The sequence below is a fragment of the Diabrotica virgifera genome, chromosome 9 (assembly GCF_917563875.1).
Source record: "Diabrotica virgifera virgifera chromosome 9, PGI_DIABVI_V3a".
NCBI lineage: Eukaryota > Metazoa > Arthropoda > Insecta > Coleoptera > Chrysomelidae > Diabrotica > Diabrotica virgifera.
Genome location: NC_065451.1, coordinates 774,529 through 798,313, shown reverse-complemented (window position 1 = coordinate 798,313; position 23,785 = coordinate 774,529). Strand labels below are relative to the sequence as shown.

Below are 23,785 nucleotides of genomic sequence, written 5' to 3'. Positions count from 1 at the left end.
TTTTCATGAACATCGATGAAGGTTCAACGAAATCTGAGGTAAAAACCTTCAGTGATTGCACTTTCAGAAATATAACAAATAATTAAAAAAAGGGGTGGATTTCACCCTTAAAATGTAAAAAGCGCAAGTTGGCACTACGTCACCTTTGTTCTTTAAGGCATCCTTTAACCACTCACCAACTTTTATAAAAATCGATGGAGGTTCAACGAAATCGGAGGTAATAGTTCATAACTACCTCCGCCGACTGCACTATATATTAAAAATAATACATATAGTCCGTCCGCTATAACTTTTCCCATGCGGTACGATTCATTTTCAATCAAATTAAGTCAAAACAGAAAGTGAAACGTACGCCGATGTGTGTAGTATATAGTATACAGTATACAAAATGTATACAGGGTGGTGAATTGCAAAACGGGCCATAGGAAACTCAATATAAAATTCGAAACTGTTGAATTCCTGCTTCCCTAATTATTCTACATCAAAAGACATGAGAAACTATTTGTAGAGGATTGAAATCTTTATTGAAAACAATTGTTAAAATTGTTCTACGAATTAAACACATTCCAAAATTTTGTAAAATATAATAAATTTTATCAAAGTATTTGCCAAATTTAGGCCACACACAGTGCAAGAATGTGCACTTAAGGTTGCCTTCAGTCACAATGAAATTATTGTATTAACAATGTTTTGAACTGTCAGTATTTTTATTTTATCGTTTTTATTGTTTAAAAAACAATAAAGTCGAAAAGATGTCCTCAGTTGAGGAGAAAGTAGTAATAATAAATATGTTTTATTCAGTCAAACGTTTGCGTACTGTCAGAAATAGTAACGTGTGGCCTTACTTTTACGCACTTACTTAGGTATGGCAAATGTATCCTATTTTTCAAAATTTTGGACTCTGTTTAAATCGTAAAACAATTTTAACTTTTGTTTTTAATACAGATTTTAATCCTCTACAAATATTTTAATCCTCTACAAAATAATTAGGGAAGCAGGATTTCAACAATTTAGAATTTTACATTGAGTTTCCTATGGCCCGTTTTCTAATTCACCACCCGGTATAAACATCGACGTTCGTTTCAATTTATGTTTTGTTTTAATTTGATTGAAAATGAATCGTACCGCATGGGAAAAGTTATAGCAGACGGACTATACCTACCATTGCCTCATTAGAAAATTTTAAGTTTCAAAATTGCGTTATTTTTTGCCATAACAGGTTACTTTGTTTTGATTGGAATTATATCCCGAAATATTTTTTAAATCATTTTATTTGAGTTAAGTATATTGATCTCGTTTGGATTCCCCGTGTTTTTAAAATAAATAAAATAAATATGCAAATTAGCTACAAAATGTATTAAATTTTTCAATGAATTGGTACGCTGACCCCAGAAGAATTGGTATATAAAGCGTTACAAAAATCTTAACCGAAATTTCTTAATATAAATTCAAAGCAATTGTACAGTACCTACTACTCACTCATACTTGAAAGTCCAAGAATTTTTTCTGTGATACTTTTTGAAGTGTTCTATTATTTTCCTCCTTAAATTGAAGTTGTGTCAAGATTTTTGTCTCTGTACCCAGATAAGGTCATGGAGAAACAACTCTGGGTTTGTATATGGTAGACTTGTATATATGTAAGATTTCAGGTCCTTCTCCTGATTTTAAGTGTAATTGATTCGGTAAGAAAAAATTAAGAAAACGGAAATACCTTTTAAAAAATTTCAAAATGTTTATGCGAGGAATGTTAAATGTCACCACCCTTTGTGCACTTTACGCACTTCCAGGTAAGATTTTTTAAAATTCTGGCATTATTTAATATTGTTAATAATATAGTACTAACTTATTTTATTACTAAGTTTGCTAGCGAGCTCATTTTCTACGATTATATTTGAGGTAGATTTTTCTAGGTTTTCTTTTATATTTTCACTTATAACCTGCCCTTACATGCTATATGACTAATGCTCCTGTACTTTTTACATTTCTTTCCATCTCCCTTTTTACCTCTCTCTTTAATCCTTACCACTGGAGGGAGTGTAGTGGAAGTGATGTCATGTATTGTCCGTCTCCAAAGATCTTTGTCACTGGTCATTTCTTCTTAAATCATGCATAGGTCTTTTGCATATTCCAGTAATTTGATCGATCCATCTTGTTAGAGATCTTCATTGTGATTTTCGACCTTTTACCTTTCCTTGTATAATGAGTCTTTCCATGTTTTCTGTGTTTGCTCTCATAACATGTTTAAAGTATTTTATTTGTTGGAGATGGACTTTACTGGAGAGTCGTTGGCTAACTTTTAGTTCTCTTAAAATTAAATTATTTGACTTACGGTCGAAAGGTCCAAGAAAGAATCATGTAGTAACCCTGTGTGTGTGTGATCAATGATCTCAGATATAAGTATTAGCTCACAACCTCAAACCTATTATGATGATTGTTATATAGTCTATCCACTATCATGATTTTTGTCTTTGATATGTTTAATTGCAGACCAAATATTTGACTTTCATTTTCAACCAATCGTATAAGATCAATCAGCTCTGCTTGACAATTTGCAAGAAGGGCTGTGCCATCTTCGAAACGTAGTTTGTTTATTTTATGACCGTTTATTGAGATGCTTATTCCCATCCTTCAAGTGCTCTTCTCATAAAATGCTCCCAATATATGATATGTATATTGAATAATTGTGGAGATAGTATACATCCTTGTCTGACACCCCGTTCTGGATTAAATTCGTTTGAAAGTGTCAAGTACTTTAACTGATCCAGTAGTGTGCTCGTATAGTTCAGTTATAAGTGAAATAAGGTATTGTGGTGCGCCTATTTCTTTTAGTATTCACCATAAGTATCTCCACTTGACCCTGTCGAACGCTTTACGATAATCTATAAAGCATATATGTACAGTGGATTATTGACTTCACAGGGTGGTCAGAAACTCTACCGACAAACAAAGACAGGAGATTCCTCAAATAATTTTAAGACAATTTAACCCAATGCATCTGGTCCGAAAATGCTTCCTAAAGGAGCTAGAGCTATTTGAAGATGGCGTCTGGTAATTAGTTTTTCTTAAATATCTTCAGAACTCTTCTATTTAGAAAAACTAAAATTGGTACACGTATTTATCTTCCAAAGATAAATTGATTCCATCTATTGGAAATTTCTAGTACTGGTCATAGGCATCCGTTTTGGGTAGGGCAACAGTTATGTTATCGCATAACTTTTTTGTTTTTTATTTTTAAGCATTTTTGAGCCTGGATTATTAAAATGTAAGGTATTATAGTACTAAAAGGTACTCTTACTTTAAGTCGATAGGATACATCGTTTTCTACAAAAATCGATTTGAAAATTTTTCGTTTTTTGAATATCAAAAAAAATTTCAAAAAACACTATTTAGAAAAACGAAAATTGGTACGTTTATTTATATTCCAGAGATGAATCGATTTCATTAATTGCTAATTTCTTAGTACCGGTCGTATGCGTCCGTTTTCGGTAGGTCAACGGTTATTTTTTCGCATAACTTTTTTGTCTTTAAGTTTTAAGATTTTTTGACACTAGATTATTAAATTTTGAGGTATTCTAGTACTAAAAGTTACTCTTTCTGTAAGTTGGTAAAATAGACCGTTTTTTAATTTGAAATTTTTTTTCATTTTTTTTTCAAATTTAGGCAACGAAAAATTTTCAAATCGATTTTTTTAAGAAACGGTGTATCCTACCGACTTAAAGCAAAAGTACCTTTTAGTACTAGAATACCTCATAATTTGATAATCCAGTATCAACAATGCTTAAAAGGTAAATAAAAAAAAGTTATGTGATAAAATAACCGTTGCTCCACCCAAAACGGACGCCTATATCTGGTACTAGACATTCACAATGGATGGAATCGATTTATCTCCGGAAGATAAATATGTGTACCAATTTTCGCTTTTCTAACTAGAAACATTCTGGACGTATTTAAGAAAAACTAATTACAAGACGCCATCTCCAAAGAGCTCTAGCTTCCTTAGGAAGCATTTTCGGGCTAGTTGAATTTGGTTAAATTGTCCTAAAATTATCTGAGGAATCTCCTGTCTTCGTTTGTGGGTAGAGTTTCTGGACACCCTGTATACAATCTTCTAAGATAAATTTAAATTTTACCTAAAATAATGGATTTTTGTTATTGTTGAACTATTTTTTAAGGTCCAGCAAAAATTAAAATAGAAAACAAAACATTCCAATCGTATTCTATAAATAGAAGACTCTGTCCTGAAATAGATCCTTTTAGGGATACAATCTTTGAACTGTATACAAGGTAATGTTTTGTTTTTATATTATGTATATGTTACAGTTCAAGTTGATTCTCAGTTAGAGTTGACTTTTCCTAGTTCGAGTCAACTCCAACTGAAACGAGCAGTAAAAGTTGATTTGAAAAATTTAAATCAACTTTTACTAGTTGCAGTTGACTCTTCCTAACTCTTGTTAGTAAAAGTAGATTATACAATTTATACGAGTATAATCTCACGTGCATTTTTGATGAGTTTGCGTCTCTTTGTTTTGACCGTTTCAACTACTTATTAGTCCAGGCTGTAACGTCGCCCCCGTTAGGTAAATTATTCTGATTCGATTTTTTTGCACAAACTTACTCAAACAAATACATCCTTATAACAAATACACAGTGCCAGGCGGTACCGCGGTCGAAAAATTGTTTAACCAATTTTTGTTAACCAAATCACAAAAATAATTCTTATCTACTCTACCTCATATTTTGCATAAGTTTTTATTGTGTGAAAATTGTAAATATAGGTAGCAGTTCATGAAGGGTTTAAAGTGTGCCTGAAGTAATAATGTATTTTAAATGGGATTTATTTTTTCGCAGTGTTTTTTAGCACACTTTCATATAATCAAATATCCTTAACTTTCGCCTTGTCATGGTGATGACATGTGAGTAATAAATTCCAAAAAAGATTTTGACAGTTTTGTGGTTTGACAGAAGTTTGAATTTTTAAATGTCAAAGTTCTAAAAAATTGTAAAATAGGAATGTATTCCAGTGACGAAGAGTTGCAGTGTTTTTATTTGTTTTTTGGTAGATAAAATATTATATGAAACTGTGCGTGAAGTACTTTTTGAGCACTTAGGCGATGTATAGCACTCGGCCCGCTCGTGCTCTAAACATCTCGTGCGTGCGCAAAAAGCATACTTCACGAACTGTTTTATAAATAACTGAGTATCTCACTCCGGACAAATTTTTTTAGATTATTTTGGTCATTCGAAGCAAAAAAGGTCTCTTGTGATTTTTCTCTAAAATTGATAGTTTTCGAGTTATACGCGATTTAAAGTTTGAAAAATGCGAAATAACCATTCTTAAGGCTTAATAACTCGATTAAAAACTATTATTATGAAAGTCAGAAAGTCACCTAATCAATGTTTAAAGCCCCCCAACAAGATCCTGAAGAAGTTTTTGTCATTATTTTATTACTAAGCTGTTATTTTTAATTATCAACAATGAGCGCTAAAAGCGCATTGAAGCGGCCGTCAATGTGAGTGCGAGTAAGATCCTCCATTCCGACCGTCCAATGGTGTATCTCAGTCGCACTCACATTGACAGCCGCCTCAATACGCTCCTAGCGCTCATTGTTAATAATTAAAAATAACAGCTTAGTAATACAATAATGACAAATATTTCTTCAGTACCTTGTAGGGGGGTCGTTACGATTTGATTTGGTGACTTTCTGACTTTCATAATAATAATTTTTAACTGAGTTATTAAGCCTTGAAAATGGTCATTTTCGCATTTTTCAAATTTTAAATCGCGTATAACTCGAGAACCATAAATTTTACAGAAAAATCACAAAAGACCTCTTTTGCTCCGAATGACGATGTAAAAAAAATGTGCGAAGTGAATTTTTTTTGTGAATTTGTTTAAAAAAACGTATTTAAACAATTTTTCGATTACGGTACCACCTGACACCCTGTGGATTCGTTATAAGGACCTCTTTTTGAGTAAGTTTGTGCAAAAAAATCGAACTGGAATAATTTACCTAACGGGGGCAACGATACAGCCTGGACTATAAATATCACGATTTGAACATAATATACAGTAACATTTAATTTCTAGAATCGGTTGTTTGTGTGAATCAACTTTTACTAAATGGCATTGGGAAGAGTATACTTTAACTAGTTAAAGTCTACTTTTACTAGTAAATGTTGAATAAAAATCTTCATTTTATATGTATAATCAACTTTTACTAAAACCAGCCGTTTGAGTCGACTCGAACTAGGAAAAGTTAACTCCAACTGGATAATCAACTTGAACTGTAACATATACATGTATATGGAGAGCAGAACAATATTATAGACATGTATTAATTGTAGAACAAATCGTAAAGAAGCACAGATTCTACGTACTAATAATATTGCAGCATTAAAAAAATCAAATATTGATTATAGTCGATCTACAGTTATCTTCTTCCACGGGTTTATGGATTCTTCACATTCCAATAATGCAATAACATTCAAAGATGGTAAGTATATCTCTATATGGTAAATATATCTAAAGTTTCTATTAAGCGTGGTGTCAGACAGGGATGTGTTACGTCACCGACATTGTTCAATGCTTACAATGAATGAATTTTTGATAAAGCGTTAGATAATCGTCGCGAAGGTGTTAAAATCAGTGTTGAAATCATTAATAAGATCAGATACGCAGATGACACCACCATAATGGCAGAGTGTAGAAGAATGTACTGCAAAGGTCTCAACAATCAGCGCAAAGAAAATAAACTGGATGGTGGTCTAAGCACTAAAATTAAATAACAAAATCTTGGAAAGAGTGGAAGACTTTGAGTATCTGGGTAGATGGATTGACTGCGGTGTTGAAAGTGATGTGAAGTGAAGATTGCGACCTGAATAGAACTTGCACGAAAGAACTTTATTAGCTGGAGTTCTTTATTATTGACAACACGTCTATGAGTATTGAAGTGCTATGTCTGTCTGTTTTGTTCTATGAAGGTGAAACCTGGACAACAATAATAAAAAAAAATTAGAAGCGTTTGAGTTTAGGTGTTATTATACCTTCGAATGCTCGGAATCCCGTAGGCAGTATAAATATCTAAAGAACGTGTGCTGGAGACCATGCACAAAGACCGACAATTGATCAACATAATAAAAATAAAATAAATACCTAGGCATCACACTATCTAGCTACGGAAAGCTCGAAACAGAAGTGGAAGATCAAGCGAATAGAGCAAACAGAGCCGCAGGTTGCCTGAATGACACAATATGGAGAAATAAAAATATCGGAAAAGAAATGAAAGACAGAATTTACCAAACAGTCATCAGACCAATAATGACATACGTGGCAGAAACACGACCCGACACAGAGAGGACAAGAAGATTGCTCTAAACAGCGGTGATGAAAACCCTTCGAAAAATCGATGGTAAGACTCTAAGGGACAGAGCTGGAAGTACAAATATACGACGGAGATACAAGGTGTATAACATTAATAACTGGGTAAGAAACAGAAGAATATAATGGAATGGAAACCACATCAGCCGAATGACAACAAATAGGATAGTCAGGACAGCGAGAGGCGGTTCCCCAATAGGAAAACGATCAGTGGGAAGACCACGAAAACGATGGAACTACAACTTACTAGAGGCACATTGAAAAAACAGACAGAATATGTATAGACATATCTATACAAAAAGAAGAAGAAGAATAAAAATAAGAAAGGTTCAATACTTCGGTCATATAATGAGAGGACCTAAATATCGCTTACTTTAGTTGATCATTCAGTGAAAAATCGAAGGAAAACGCTGGGTTGGAAGAAAACAACTGATCTAGGTAATATTAGAGAATGGGCAGGTGGAATGGTCTAGGAATTGCTTCATCTAGCTGCCGATCGAGAAACATTTGATCAACTTGTTAATGCTACAATAACCAACGTCTCAAAACAAGCACCACACACAAAAAAAGAAGAAGTATATCTCTTTTTAGTATCCTAAACAACTATAGTCCACAGTACATCGTCCTTTTTGAAGTTGTTTTCTTCTTCTTCATGTACCACGTTTTTTCAGAACGTTGGTTACCATCATAGCTATCTTAATTTTATTCACTGCCACCCTAAATAGCATGCTTTTATCAACACCATACCAATCTCGCAAGTTCTTCAACCATGAGGTTCTTCTTCGTCCTGGACTGCGTTTGCCTGCTATTTTTCCTTGCATGATATTTTGTAGCAACCTATATTTGGGACCTCTCATTATATGTCCGAAATACTCCAGCTTTCTCTGCTTGGTGCTTTTTATGATCTCAGTGGTCTTGCTGAGACGTTCTAGTATTGTGGAGTTTCGAATCTACTCCACCCAGTAAACTTTTAAAATTCTTCTATTCTATAGCACCACATTTCGAAAGCCTCCAGGCGGTTTAGATCGAGTGTATTCACAGTCCAGGACTCGACACCGTAAAGTAAGACCGAGAACACGTAGCAGAGAAGTAGACGGATCCTCAATGCCAATTTTAGGTCTCTGTTACATAACACCTTGAACATCCTTCTAAAAGCGGCTCTAGCCTGCTCTATCCTAGATCTAATTTCGCCGTGACATTCTGCGTTACAATTTAATTGCTGTCCAAGGTAAACGATTTTATCAACTTGCTCAAGTTTGGTATTATTTACATATATAAACGGTTTTATATGCTGTTGTTTACTTTTAACGAGTATTTTGGATTTTCGTATGTTCAGATCCAGACCAGCCTCCCTACAACTCTCAACGACACTATCAAGTAGTGTTTGCAGATCTTCTTGAGTAGAAGCTAGGAGTACTGTATCGTCTGCATATCGCAAATTATTGATGACTTCACCGTTCACAAGTATTCCGTCTTGTTTTTCAGAAAGTGCTTTGAAGACGATTACCAAAGTCTTAAAAATGGTCTTAACTGCTTTGTTTGAGCGAGTCTACCTACCACTTTCTGAAAAATTTCAGTGCAGGTTGGACGCGTTTCCGCGTCCCGTGTCATTAACATATTTACGTTGTCGGACTAACGAAACGCGGCTGTAAATTTGTCGGACAAAAGATCGGCAATCTTTGTTAATTAAATATACAGTCGGAAAAATGAAAGATTAATTACCCATGAACGATCACATCAATCACTCATTTTGTATTTGCTGTCTTTTTCTATAAATAACAAACCTTTGTTATAGAAAAAGACAGCAAATACAAAATAAGTGATTGATGTGATCGTTCATGGGCAATCTTTCATTTTTCCGACTATAAGTACTTTAAACTGAAAATTAAGAGTTTTGTAATAACAAAATCGTAGAGTCCTACGATCGAACAAAATCGTAGTTTTGTTATTACAAAACTCTTAATTTTCAATTTAAAGTATTTATATTTAATTAATAAAGATTGTCGATCCCTTGTCCGACAAGTTTACAGCCGCGTTTCATTAGTCCGACAACGTAAGTGTGTTAATGACGTGGGACGCGGAAACGCGTCCAACCTGCACTCTAAAATTGTTCAGAAAGTGGTTGACTCGCTCAAACGAAGCAGTTTAGACAATTTTTAAGACTTTTTTAATCATCTTTCAAAAATGATAATGTACTGTGGACTACTAGACTACTAGACGATAGTTATGTAAATACTTCCCACAAGTTCACGCTAAATAGATATAGGTCATTAATATTTATTGCAAAATTGGTTCACAGACAACAACAAAAAAATAATCTTTCTAAATTAATCTCTTTCAAATGTAAATAAATATGTTTGTTTAAGTCAACTTTAATTTTAGCTATTATAGGAGTGCAATTAGAACGAAAACATGCATTGTTTCGGAAAAATTCAAACAAGCTTATATTTTTCTAAAACTTTTTTGTTAGTATATATTAATGTTAAAGTAAAAAGTTCTACTCGCAGATTTGGCCGCTAATTGTTTATTAATTGTTTAAACAATAACAATTGTTTTGTATTATTAATTTTAAAAATATCGTTAAATTCATCATTTCACTTTGATCAAATATGTTGATATTTTGTTTTTGATTATGCTGAATCCGAATATGGCATTGCAATTTGAAAATTCTTATACAGAATTCTTATCGGTCACTATACATGCGTAGCTACGAACCACATGGAAAACTTTTTTATTATCAATTTTACGAAAAAAAGTTATTCTTAATAAAATGCTCTGGATATTTAAACATCTAAAGCTCAACCATCAGATATCAAATTTTATCAATTTTATACGAGTTATGACAAAAATATGAAGTTCATTAAAGAGTAAAGTACCTTTATATTCCAGAATATCAAAAAATGCTATTATGAAAACTTGTTTGAAATTAGAAACTATGTCTAAATACACAATTACTTCATTCTCATCGAAAAAAAAAAATTCAATTTTTTCTCAAATTACGGATACTCATCATCATTTCATTACAATTATGATAACTATTTTATTTTTACGAAAAAAAGTTATTCTTTATAAAATGCTCTCCCTGGTCTGAAATCTAAGATACAAGCATCAGATATCAAACTTTTTTAATTTTATACGAGGTATGTAAAAAATATGAATTTTCCTTAAGAGTAAAGTGCCTTTTTTATTCACAATATTTTAATTAGAAGGATGTAATTGAACACTAAAACAAATTTTTAATTCCAAACAACTTTTCTTAATAACAATTTTCGATATTGTGAAATGTAAAGGTACTTTACTCTTGAGTGAAATTCATATTTTTTGACATACCTCGTATATCATTAATTAAATTTGATATTTGATGATTGCATCTTAGATTATATACGATGCAGAGTATTTTATAAGGAATAACTTTTCTTCGTAAAACTGATTATAAAAAAGTTACCAATAGGTTCCAAGTTACGCAGACTTACTACATAAGAGCTAAAAAAAATTTTTTTGCTGAACATTTATTATTGTTGAAGCTTATATTAAATGTATTTTAGGTAAGTTTTACAGAAAAAAGTTTTGATCACTTTGTATAAACATTTTTTAGCTGGTAATTTTCGGTTTTTTATTACATTTTTGTTATCTTTCTTAATTTTCTTAACAAGAAATAGTTTATTTTATTTCTAAAGTAAAATAATTTAGTGCATTTTAAATTTTACATCCTATGCGTTAAAAAAGCACTTATAAAACTGTAATAGATCTGTTCAAACTTGAGTAATACCGTCTTCAATTGGTGGTAATTCTATGAAACTACGAAGATTTCAAACATTACATTTTTTGAGACATCATATCATTTGAATTAAATTTTTGAGATTTCTTTTGAATAAAACATCATCTAGTAAGATGCTTGAAAGGTAAGTTGTGCAAAATTGAGAGTTTTATAAGAAAAATTGTGTTAGTTACAGATTTTTAAATCATTTTTAAACAAAATTTATGTAAGGCTCATTTTCCGCCCACACCGTACTTATGCCCATACATTGATCCATACATTGATCCATGAACCATAAGATAGCTTAACTATTCTTCTTTAATGTTCAATTTGTAAAATTTCATTTGACCTATTGGTTAAAGAATTACATTAAAATAACTCAACCCTGCTCTTCGCTGTACGTTAGTTTGCAGTGAGCAAATGTTTGTGAGAAGGGTGACTTTAGCGTTATAAATAAAAAATTATAGAAGAAAGATACAGATTTAATTTTAGAAAATTCTTTATATAAGGTTTTTTTGTAAAATTTTCTGAATTTTTCAATGGTCAAGTCAGTTTTTTCTAAAATTTATATTTTCGGAGTTATTAAAAAACATCTAATTTCGTAGTTCATTCGTTTAATAAAAAATGAAGCACCCACTTCTCGAGTAGAACTTTTTGATATGTTGTTTATTAAACATTTCTTAAAGAAATCACAAAAAGTTCTATCTTGTTTGATTTTTTCCGAAGTGAAAATCTAAATGCACTCCCCTATATGAACAACTGTTTTTATAATAATTATCAATATTAGCAAAATGTGCAGAGAAATATTGCAAAAATATACCTATTATCCAAAAATTTGATATACACAACTTTTTAAGAAAAATGATTTTCTGATACTTTACTATGGAAAGAAATTCATATTTTTTGACATACCTCGTATAACATTGATACAATTTGATATCTAATGGTTGCATATTAGATTTTAGACAATGCAGAGCAGCATTTTACAGAGAATAACTTTTCTTTGTAAATAAACAATAATTAAAAGTTTCCCATATTGGTTCCAACTTACGCAGACACACTATACAGAGTCAGTCTGTAATTTGGAATAAATTCAATAGTTCAAATACTGTATAGTTCAAATAATGTATACAGGGTGTCCCAATTTAGAGATATGACGTCATCGTTGATTTTCTTAAATGGACATACTGTCATTTTGATAGCTATTTTGATAGGGTGTGTAAAGATATACATAACTGCAAACTATCAAATTTTTATTGTCTACCATTTACAAGATAATGAAAAATAACAAAGTTATCAAAAACAACAGTCTGTAATTTGGATTAAATTCAATAGTTTAAATACTAATTGTTTTTTTTGAAAAATGCTCAGACCCGTCGATTACTACTTCAAATCGAAATTTTGACATAATAATAATGGATACAGAATGTTCCAATTTCCAGATATGACGTCATCGTTGATTTTCTTAAATGGCAACACTGTCATTTTGATAGCTATTTTGATAGGGTGTGCGAAATTATACATAACTGAAAAATATTAAATTTTTATTCCCTACCATTTACAAGATAATAAAAATTAACAAAGTTATGAAAAACAAGTAATCAAATTGAATTTAATTATTTCAATTAAGGAAATGCCCATAATGTTCAAAACGATTTCGATCGTGTTTAGGATATTGTCAAATAGTCAATGGGCAACATTATGAGCATTTGCTTAATTGAAATAACTAAATTCAATTATTTGACTACTTTTTTCATAACTTTGTTATCTTTTATTATCTTGTAAATGGTAGGGAATAAAAATTTGATATTTTGCCGTTATATATAACTTTACACACCATATCAAAATAGCTATCAAAATGACAGTGTTGCCATTTAAGAAAATCAACGATGACGTCTTATCTCTAAATTGGGACACCCTGTATACATTATTATTGTAAGTAAAAATGTCGATTTGAAATACTAATCGACAGGTTTAAGCATTTTACAAAAAAAATAGTTAGTATTTGAATTATTGAATTTATTCCAAATTACAGACTCACTCTGTAGATACTTTGAATCAGTAAAGAGGCAGTAAACGCGGTATAAATAACGTGTTCTGATTCTGGCCTTTGCTTACTAGTTTATATTTCATGCTCTCCCATATAATTTTCCTTTCGATTGAATCGAATGATTGTGTTTCATTTGTTTCATTTTTCATCAGTGTTTTCCTCTGATCCTCCATCAATTACGTTGCTTTCAGTTCCCTTTGCTCCTCCTTGGGCTCCGTTTAATATTTATTCAAAATGTTGCCTCCATGTTTCCATTCTATATTCGTCGTCGGTTCTTATTGTTCCGAGTTTAGTTATTATTTTTCTCCGTGTATTTTTTTGTTGTTTCGTAGGTTTTTCAGTGTACCATAAAATAATTTTACACTTTTTTACCCTTTTCTTAAATTTTTTCTTCCAGGTTGTCCCTGCTTCCCCTTTTCTCATTTTTAAGTATTTCTTCCACCATTGCATCCTTTTCTCTGGTCTATTATTTCTTCTGTTCTCACATAGTAGTTTAGCTGTACTTATCTTAGCATTTCTAAATTTTCCTCATTCTTCTTCTCCCATTTTTGTAAGACATGCCCTGTCTATAAGACACGTCAAATGATGTAATAATATTTTTTTTAACTTCAGCTTATCTGCATAGGGGTGATTACAACATTATCCTAGTAAACAACGAAAGATTGTTAGCAGGTATGGATTATGTAACAGCAGTTCAAAATTGCAAACCGATAGGCCAGTTTTCCGCAAAATTTATAGATTTTTTATTAATCCAAGGTTTAAGACTGTCTTCATTGCATCTTATTGGGATGAGCTTGGGGGCTCAGATAGCTGGTTTGACGAGCAAAAGTATGAAATCTGGAAAGCCTCAACGAGTGACTGGTAAGTAGGTATACATATCGTTGATGAAACAGTTTGTTCTTAAAAGTTCTTGAATGAAATTTCTTTCAAAATGTTTCGTTATTTTCCACTTTATTTTCGTTTATTCCTTTCTGACTCTATCCGTTGCCATGATCTACATCTAGTTTACTCTTAGCTTATCTTTTCAAAAAAAAAATAAATGTTGTTCTGAAGCTATTTTCTTGTGGCATTTTTGTAATTAACTATTTTTATTGGGATATAAGCCACAATTTTACTAAAAAAATGATTTTATTAACGTTTTGGCGTACAAATCGGATGCCGTTGTCAAAATACAAAAAATATTAATGAATTAACCAAAAATGTTGTTGCTTAGTAAAAAATTCTTCTAATAATTAATTTAATCTGACTCATTTATATCAGCAATTCAGACATATATTATACATTTTAAAGTAGAAGACTTTAAAATGAGATTGCCAATATTTATGAATTGCGCTCCTGGGACGACTTTACCGAAAGATAGTTCATTAGATTACATGAAATCAATCCCAACTCAAGAATTACCATCACAAAAAAATCATAGCATGTGATCTGTCTTTAAAAAGACAACCACATGCAACGGTGACAGTAAAATTCTCGCGTTAGAGATTCCATAGTAAATCACGACGGAAAACCAGAAAAAAACCTCGTAAGTATAATTTATATTAGGTCTTACTTTAGCTTACTCTCAAAACTAATACCAAATTCTAAATTAAATTAGTAAGTCAATAACATATAGAGTTAGTACATATTTTATATTTTAGTATTATTTTTATATCTATGTATTATTAATATTATTTAGAATTTTAAATAACATATGTACATACATTAAGGTAGAATTTGGTATTAGTTTTGAGACTAAATAGAGAAAAGCTTGGTCATTTGAAATTCGCAGATGACGTCGTCCTTATAGCCGATCGTATGGATGATGCAATAATAATGTTGAACAAAAAATTATATCACGCTTTCTTAGAGGCCGGACTAAAGATTAACATGAACAAGACGCAAATAATGACTAATCTGGTGCTAAATCGTGATATTGTTGTTAATGGAAGGGATATTGAGCAAACTGCATCTTATAAGTACTTGGGATATAATCGCTAATATTTATCACGAATAGGCACATCCAAAAGGTGAAGAATTTGGCTTTTGATGTGTGTTCCTTTTTATGATTATGATTCTTTTTTTTAATGCTCAGGCTTATCGTTTTGTTATTCTTAGTGCTCAAGAATATCTCTACACAATGTTTATGTATATGTATATAAAATAAAAAATATGTCAGTCAAAAAACAAATTCTTTTAGGTCTAGACCCAGCTGGACTGCTTTTTAATTCTCTCCCAAAATCCGAAAGAATTAGTGTTGGAGATGGTAAATTTGTTGATATTATACACACCAACGCTGGTTTTATTGGAGACGACAGAGCTGTTGGAGATTTGGATATATGGGTTAATGGTGGAATGAAACAACCTGGTTGTTTCAAGCAATCGGCAAATGCTCCTTTACTTAAGTATGGTAAGTGTGGTTTTCATCATCATCATCATAATCATCATTATCATCATCATCATTCAGCTTCTTTTCTTGTCCACTGCAGGATATAAGCCTTAACACGTCTCCAGGAAGTTCAATCTTATGCTAATTGCATCCATCTACCATCTATTCTTTTTATTTCGGGTGTCCAGAGTGTTGGTGGTCTACCCCTGCTTCTCTTATCCCTGCGAGATCTCTATTCTAACAGTATTTTTGTCCATCTGTCATCCTGCAGTCTCGCTATATGTCCATCGAAACTCCATTTTAATCTGGTAATTCTTTCTACGATATTTTGCCCACCCGTTGTTTACCTTATTTCTAAATTTCTCACTAGATCCACAAGTCTTACTCCTAGAATAGATCTTTCCATTTTTCGCTGTGCTATTCTAAGTTTTGACATCCTTGTACCTGCTAACGCTTCAAGTATGTACTACATTTTTGAAGATTTTAGTACACTTACAAAGCATTACTATACTTACAAATGCTTTTTGGTTAATGTTTGTGTTTCAGCTCTGTACGTAATGACTAGAAGAACACATTGAGGTATCATTTCCTTTTAAGGCTTAAAGGAATTTCACTGCTGAATATGTCTTTCAATCTGTCGTGTTCATATTGATAATGATATATCGAATTCATCTCCAAATGCCAACATTGGACCAAGAAACAAATTCGACATAACATCACCAACACCAACACGGCGAGCATGAGACTTTATGTGGGTCCTTGTATTCTACTCCTCTACATTCCCCAGGCATACGGTACACTACCTTCTTTGGTTATAATTCAGGATCTACATTATAGCCATTGTGAAGTTACTTTATATAAAAAACTGTCTCTGCTGACAGGCAAATACGATTCAATTAAAAACTTAGCTTGTGGTGTGAAGGCTTCTTCCGGTGCTGTCCTAGGTTATCTACAGCTCCAGATCTTCTTCGGGAGGCGTCAGGTGGAAATTTGATGAACGGGGTTGCCTCCGGAGCTAATTAACTGTTCGTCGAACCCATGGGTGACTGTCTTGAGGAACTGGTACTCTACTATTCACGAGGTTACTTATCTGGGGAACATACTAATCTCTGGTCCAAAACGGACGTGTTAAGGCTAGGGCCACGCCCTTCTCCTGGGTGCCATTTAGGTCTGTAGTTACTTGATGCTACCTACTTGGCCGATATTATAGAAATCAACCAAGAAGGAACCAGCATGGTATTTATGAAAGTAAAAAAAAATTAATTGAAGGTCAGTATTAACTGATAACGAAAAAGACACTCTTATTGAAACTGGAAAAGTTGAACGTTTTAAAATTACAAAAAATTAATGGCTTGATAAATAATTTTGCTTCGGAATAAAATATTTAGAAAGAACGACTACTGGACATAATTAAAGGGTTTAAAATAGTGTTGCCAGGTTCGATTTGTTTTTAATCGGTACATAAGCAAAAACAAATCGGGATTTAGGGTTGTAGATCGGGACAAATAAACAACAATAGCTCAGTAAATGGCCGTTTTGGAGTGTAATTTTCAGAGTCAATTCCGAATTGCATGAAAATCTGGTTTTAGGTTCTACTTACTGTCTACTTCAAAGTTGAATTTGTACCGTTGGTTGCTTTTACTTGGGGGGTGACAGTTCCAGTTACCCCTTCTCGGGGGTAAGAAAAACGCGCGTTTAAAGTAAGTCCCAAAATGGATTAACTGACTAACTCTAAAAAACTTTTGTTCTATATAATTTTTAAACTAAGTCAATACTTTTCGAGTAATTTTATCGAAAAAAATATTCTTAGCAAAAATGTAGTAGCTTTTAAAAAAGTAAAATAAATTGTATGTTCAGAAAGTCTATAAAACCAGTAAAAGCAAAGTTGTAGCTCATCAAAAATACGTTCTTTTTCGTCAAATTTCAAATCGAATTTTTCAACTTGAAATAACCAAAAAATTAAGCAATTTTCGAGCAAAATTTTTTTAAAACTTTTTAAAGTGTTAATGTAAAATCTTTAATCTTGTTTTATATAAAAGTCTCTAGCATTAAAACTAAGCGAGTTACGCTCAAAATAAAGTTGGCTCCTTTTTTTGGTAAAAAAAATTGTGAAAATCTCTCCCTATTTATGTAGCACCGTAAATAAAATTAATCGTTATCGCTGTACCATTTACTTTATATGTGTATTGTTTATACGATCTGTAAGGTTTACCGGTTGGGAGTGCTTAGTTTTGAAAAAAAAATGGTTTTATAGTAAAAAAAATTTTCCTAAAATATTGGAAACTGCCCTTTTTTCAAACTAACTTAAAAAGTATTAGGGATACTAAAAATCTCAAGGAATAAAAACTAGGTAGGTTTTGCTTTTATAAATATGATAGATTCATTTTGTTTTTCTGTGAGACAAAAATTGGTTCAAATATGGCTGTTCATATTTTGCATAGGTACACTCGTGATTAGTAACTCGTTCAGGCCCTTTCAATCATGTAAAAAATACATAAGTAAAGTAAATTGTTTGTAAAGCAGTAAGAATTAATTTCATTTGGGGTGCTAAGTAGGGGGATATTTTGACGATTTTTTTACCACAAAAAAGGAATCAACTTGATTTTGAGCATAACCTTCTTAGTTTACATAACATAACATAACATAAAAATAAATTTATAAATAAAAATAAATAAATTTATTAAGTAGAAAAGTTTAAATTGTTTTTTCCCGAAAAGTGCTTCATTTATTGGATATTTCACGTTGAAATATTTAATTTGGAATTTGACGAATAAGAACGTATTTTTCATGAGTTACAACTTTGCATTTGCTGGATCTATAGACTTTACGTGTTCACAATTTTTTTCATTTTTTTATGTTATGCTACATTTTTGCTAAGAATATTTTTTTCGATCAAATACTTACTATTTGAGATATTTGTGAAAATCGCCTGAAAACGTGATTTTTTTGTCAAAAAATAAACATTTTCAATCGTAAATATCTCGAACAGTATTAACTAGGTTAAAATTCTATAGAACTAAAATTGCTTAGAATTAGTCAATTTATACGTCTCAGACCTTATTTTAAACGCGCGGTTCCCCCCCCCCCTAAGAAGGGGCGAATGTCACCTCCCTAGTAAAAGCAACCAACGGCGCAAGCCGTCCAAATTTTTATGCAATTCGGAGTTGATCCTGAAAATTACACGGTATCGCCGTATTTTCAGTTCATTTACTGGACTACAAGGTGTTTCTATAATCTGTATTTAATTCTACATAATAATACATATTAATCAGACGAAATTACAAAAAAAATCGTAGATTAAGTAAATTATTTATTTTTTATTAAAATTATATTTTTCGTTCGATTTTGCCGCTTTTTGGAGTGCCTTGTTTTTATAACATATATATAATATTCACTGCAAGTCCTCCTGAAATTGGTTTTCGTGGGTGAAAATCGGGACATTTAGTGTCCCGATCAGGTACAAATCGGTACGCGTCCCCAGACCCTGAAAATCGGGACATCCCGCGCAAATCGGGACACCTGGTAACGCTAGTTTAAAATGAAAATGACAATAATATTTTCTCAATAAATACTATTCGAGATAATGGAAATAACTTTTGTAATTTAAATCAGGCATCACTAATTTCATTATAGAATTGAAAATGTATATAAAGGGTGCACAAGAAGAATATAAATGGACCGACTAATAAATATTTGCTAAAAATGAAGATCAACAGCTATCTGAGAGGACCTCCTCTAAATGCAGAGTGGGTCTTATTAAAATAAATTCTACAAAGTAGCGGGTTTGCACGCTACAAATCTACCTATGATGCCTAGCCGAGACCAATCCTTCTATCTCTCTTGGGTCTGATTGTCTCTAGAAATTTTGATGTCGTGTCCGAGATATTGATATTGATTTAAAAATGAATAACCATTTTCAATTTCGTTGCAAAACGAAAATACAGCCGAACCATATTCCAGTCCAATCAGAGAGTGCTGCAAGCACCTCTACCGGTTTCGAAACTTATTAGTCTCTCATCAGGAGGCACATATGCTGCTCTCCCTGATCCAACCAAAACATACCCCAGCGTGCAGTCCCGAATTGCAACGAACGAAATGGCATAGATGCCCTAGTAGGTCTGGATCCCGCGTATGAAAAAAAAGTTGATTAATAGCAAGCTGGAAATTTGTTAATAGCTTAAGGGTGTCTAATCGGATAAACTTTGATATATGGGAACACTGGAACAGGGGCAGTTTTAATTGTGGAACAGGTTAAAAATTTGAAACGGTCACACCACGAAAACGGCACATTTATTTTGTCCGACAGAACAGACTTAAACTCTACGAACAGAGATTAAACCCTCGTGAAAAAATCAGACTGCTATTTATAATCTGTCATAATTCCTGTCATTTGACATATTCTACCTGTTCCACTCATTTAAACGCCCATTTGGTGATAAATAGCAGTCTGATTTTTGCATGAGAGTTTAATCTCTGTTCGTAGAGTTTAAGTCTGTTCTGTCGGACAAAATACATGTGCCGTTTTCGTGGTCTGACCGTTTCAAATTTTTAACCTGTTCCACAATTAAATCTTCCCCTGTTCCAGTGTTCCCATATATCAAAGTTTGTCCGACTAGACCCCCTTAAGCTATTAACAAATTTTCAGCTTGCTATTAATCAACTTTTTTTTCATACGCGGGATCCAGACCTATAGCGGCAACTGCTAGCAAAAGACTAAGTTTTCACTCTAATGGCACATAACATATCCCACCAGAATGAAAACAATGGGAACCTTCTCTGGTTACACCTCCGAGGCTTCTACAATTTGCAAGCCATACGGATGCTGAGACTAAGGAAGATGAGGGAATTCTACAATTTACAATTCACGTCACATCTGCTCAGCGCGGTAAAGTTCCAACGAGATTGAAAATGGTTATTCATTTTTGATTTACATTTACTCTGTGTGGAGTATGAAGGGAACCAGTCTCGTTGGAACTTTACCGCGCTGAGCAGATGTGACGTGAATTGTAAATTGTAGAATTCCCTCATCTTCCTTAGTCTCAGCATCCGTATGGCTTGCAAATTGTAGAAGCCTCGGAGGTGTAACCAGAGAAGGTTCCCATTGTTTTCATTCTGGTGGGATATGTTATGTGCCATTAGAGTGAAAACTTAGTCTGATATTGATTTATTTCTTCTATGATATTGTCTTCGAGTGTTATTGATCCTCCTAACACCAAGTTAGTCATCACTTTGGTTTTGTCTTTATTTATTTGGAAACCAACCTCTTCAACTGTTTTCGCATTCTTAAGCTTTCACTTTCTTGATTTTTATTATGGATTACACATACACACATCAATAAAAGTATAATTCTTCTTCTTCTTGTAATTCCTTCTCCTATCGGAGGATGGCTATCCTCACAGCTATCCGTACCTTGTTGGCGGCTGCTATGAAAAGATTTATTGAGCTGCAACTATACCACTATCTTAAGTTTCTTAGGGTGGAATTTCTTCGGCTTCCTATGGGTCTTTTACCCTTAATTACCTTACGTTATGAGTCTTAATATCTCATATTTCGCACGTCTGGTAATTTTAATTAAATATGTTTTAATATTCTTTATGACCTCGCAATTATTTTGTATTCTTTTGTTCTTGACACTTCTGCATTTGTAACTCGTTGCATTCATGGCATTTTTATAATCCTTCTATAGCACCACATCTCAAATGCTTCCAACTTCTTTATACTATTCTTTTAGTGTCCAGTTTTCCATTTCATACAACAAAGTCGAGAAGTTGAGTATAATTATATTTGTGTTTTATGACTTTTTTTAGTATTTTGTAGTCATTCAACGTCATTCAGGATTTATATAAAATCACTCTATGAACCAAAACGCTTTTTAATAACAAAATGCAGGAACTATCCTGCATATATTAGTGGAGCCTGTTCGAATGGAAATACAACCTACATTGGTGAATATATCAACCAAACGTAAGTTTACAAAAAAATCTGCAGTATGTGTAAAAATATAAAATGTTTTACTGTCATTTTACAAATTTTTACATTTGCCTCTTGATTAAGGATTACAATATTTTCACGTTTTCATAATCAAACTGTTGTTTAGGTTGCCAGGGATGTTATATTGGACAAATCGATCAGTGGTTGAAACAGCGTATCACTCAGAACAAAAGTAATTGCAACAGAAGAAATAACACATACGCTGTTATTGAATACTTTATAAAAACATGTCACCACTTTGATTACGAAAACGTGAAAATATTGCGATTATTAACTAATTAAAAAATATGTTGTTTCTCGAGATGTGTCATATCAATTGAACTAAAAATGCCATTAAGAATAAAACTGAGACTAGTAATTTAGTAATATAGATTATGATATTTTAAACACTTTATAGTAACAACTAAAATAATATAAGGTTATCTCTCTGTGTAATTTAAGCTTTAATATCTAAGCAAAAAGTTAATGTATTTTAAAAATCGTATCAGTAATTATTTTAGTGTAATTTAGAACGTCTTTTGATGTGTTGTTTTAATTTTTAATGAATCCACTCTGTGAGTTTTTATTTGTTTGCAAGTATGTTCTATTTATTAATTGTTTTTAATTAAAATTTTTGGTCACTCCTTATTAAGCCATAACTCCCTCTTAAAATCCATTGTAGTAATTCCGTCTTTAAATGAACATTCCAAATACTCTGTTTTTGTTCTATTTAAGTTTTATATATTTTTCTTCAAGAGCTTGTGTCCACTGTTACAGTTTTTGTTCTAAGTCGTTTTCACTATTTCCTACTAACAATATATCATCAGCATACATTAAGCACCAAGTAGTGTTACTCCAAGTAAAGAATAAAAAAATACAACAATACTTAAAAACAAGAGTGTTTGATCAGTGCATACTCTCAATTCTCACATACTCATTTCAACATGGACCTTGACCAAATCAAACATGGATAAAATAATGATCTCTCTATGTATTTCCGGTAATTCTTCACAGTACTCTTATTTCTACCGTTTCCAGTAGTATTTGTGTTGTGGCTGTATCGGATCTTGTTTCTAATGCATATTATGTCATTATTGGTATTACACTGGCTTTAAAAATTCTTGACTTTATCTCAGAGTTAATATGTCGGGTTCGCCATATTTAGCGTTATTAAGGCACCCTATTATAAGTCTATTTGCTTTTTGTACTTGATTTCTCACTTCTTTGTCCAGGTCTTCGTAACTTGACAATGTAATTCCAAGGTATTTTATTTTCATTACCTACTTGTTCAATACTGATGCCATCAAATTCTACGTGTCTCCCACAGTCTTTACATATTCACTGGGGACTTCTTTCTGCTTGAGTGTTTTTTTATTTTGATATTAACTTATTTAGATTAACATTAGAGATACATAAAACACAAAATAAAATTGTATATAAATTTTCATAAATACAACAAACTATTGATATTTTTTTCTTTCAGATTAAGAGGAAACTTCTTCATAAATACTATGGATACATCTCTAACTGTTTAATAACAGTTTTGCACAACAATTTAACAACAATTGAACAACAATTTGTCTCATACTTTGGTAAACTTACATCTAATTTACTAATTTATTTAAACAAAAAAAAAATCAAGCCCGGCCTTAAAAATGAGTTTGTTTTGTTCATGTAAAAAATTTCACCCTGTATATAGTTTTAGAAAACACTAATAAGGCTGTTATAAAGTACACAAATAGACAACAAAAATTGCTTATTTATTTTTTCTCCAAGACGCAAACTAATCTTTGATTGATAGGGCAGTCACTGAAGGTTTTCACCTCCGATTTCGTTGAACCTCCATAGATTTTCGTGAAAATTGGTGAATAATTAGAGGATACCTCAAGGAACAAAGGTGACATAATGCCAACCTGCGCTTTTACCCTGGGGGTGGATGTCACCCCTTCTCGGGAGTGAAAATTATTTTATTAAAAATAATACCGTAAGTCGATAGAGGGACAAATTATAAGCAAAATTTGTTATATAAATTTATTAAAATAAATCAACACTTTTTGAGTTATTAAAGACCAAAGATTTTATTTTTTTCGTAAAAAAAATGCATGTTTTAAATCGGTTTTTCACGTATAAATCAAAAACTATAAGCTTTTACAAAAAAGTTGTTATTACTGAAATTAAAGATAATAAAAAATTGAATTCATTCCTCACATAAAGAACTAAAGTAATGTTAGTTCAAAGTGTGTTATTGGCAATTGAATGTGT

At 32.1% G+C, this 23,785-nt stretch overlaps 1 protein-coding gene across 1 annotated transcript; it reads left to right on the top strand.

Moving 5' to 3' along the window:
* The first annotated feature begins 1,457 nt into the window (after positions 1-1,457).
* LOC114324895 (lipase member H-like) lies at positions 1,458-23,262 on the top strand. Its single transcript, XM_028272801.2, has 7 exons — positions 1,458-1,787; positions 4,173-4,284; positions 6,346-6,494; positions 13,798-14,046; positions 15,365-15,574; positions 21,361-21,517; positions 23,007-23,262. The coding sequence occupies exons 1-7, from the start codon at positions 1,730-1,732 to the stop codon at positions 23,056-23,058; spliced, it is 987 nt and encodes a 328-aa protein (XP_028128602.2). The 5' UTR covers positions 1,458-1,729; the 3' UTR covers positions 23,059-23,262.
* The last annotated feature ends 523 nt before the right edge of the window (positions 23,263-23,785 follow it).

Bases quoted from the DNA above. Each gene is read 5' to 3' on its own strand.
- LOC114324895 (XM_028272801.2), top strand. From the start codon at position 1,730: ATGTTTATGCGAGGAATGTTAAATGTCACCACCCTTTGTGCACTTTAC. The intron at 6,495-13,797 runs GTAAGTATATCT...TTTTAACTTCAG, and splicing joins TGCAATAACATTCAAAGATG to CTTATCTGCATAGGGGTGAT. The intron at 21,518-23,006 runs GTAAGTTTACAA...TTTTTCTTTCAG, and splicing joins GGTGAATATATCAACCAAAC to ATTAAGAGGAAACTTCTTCA.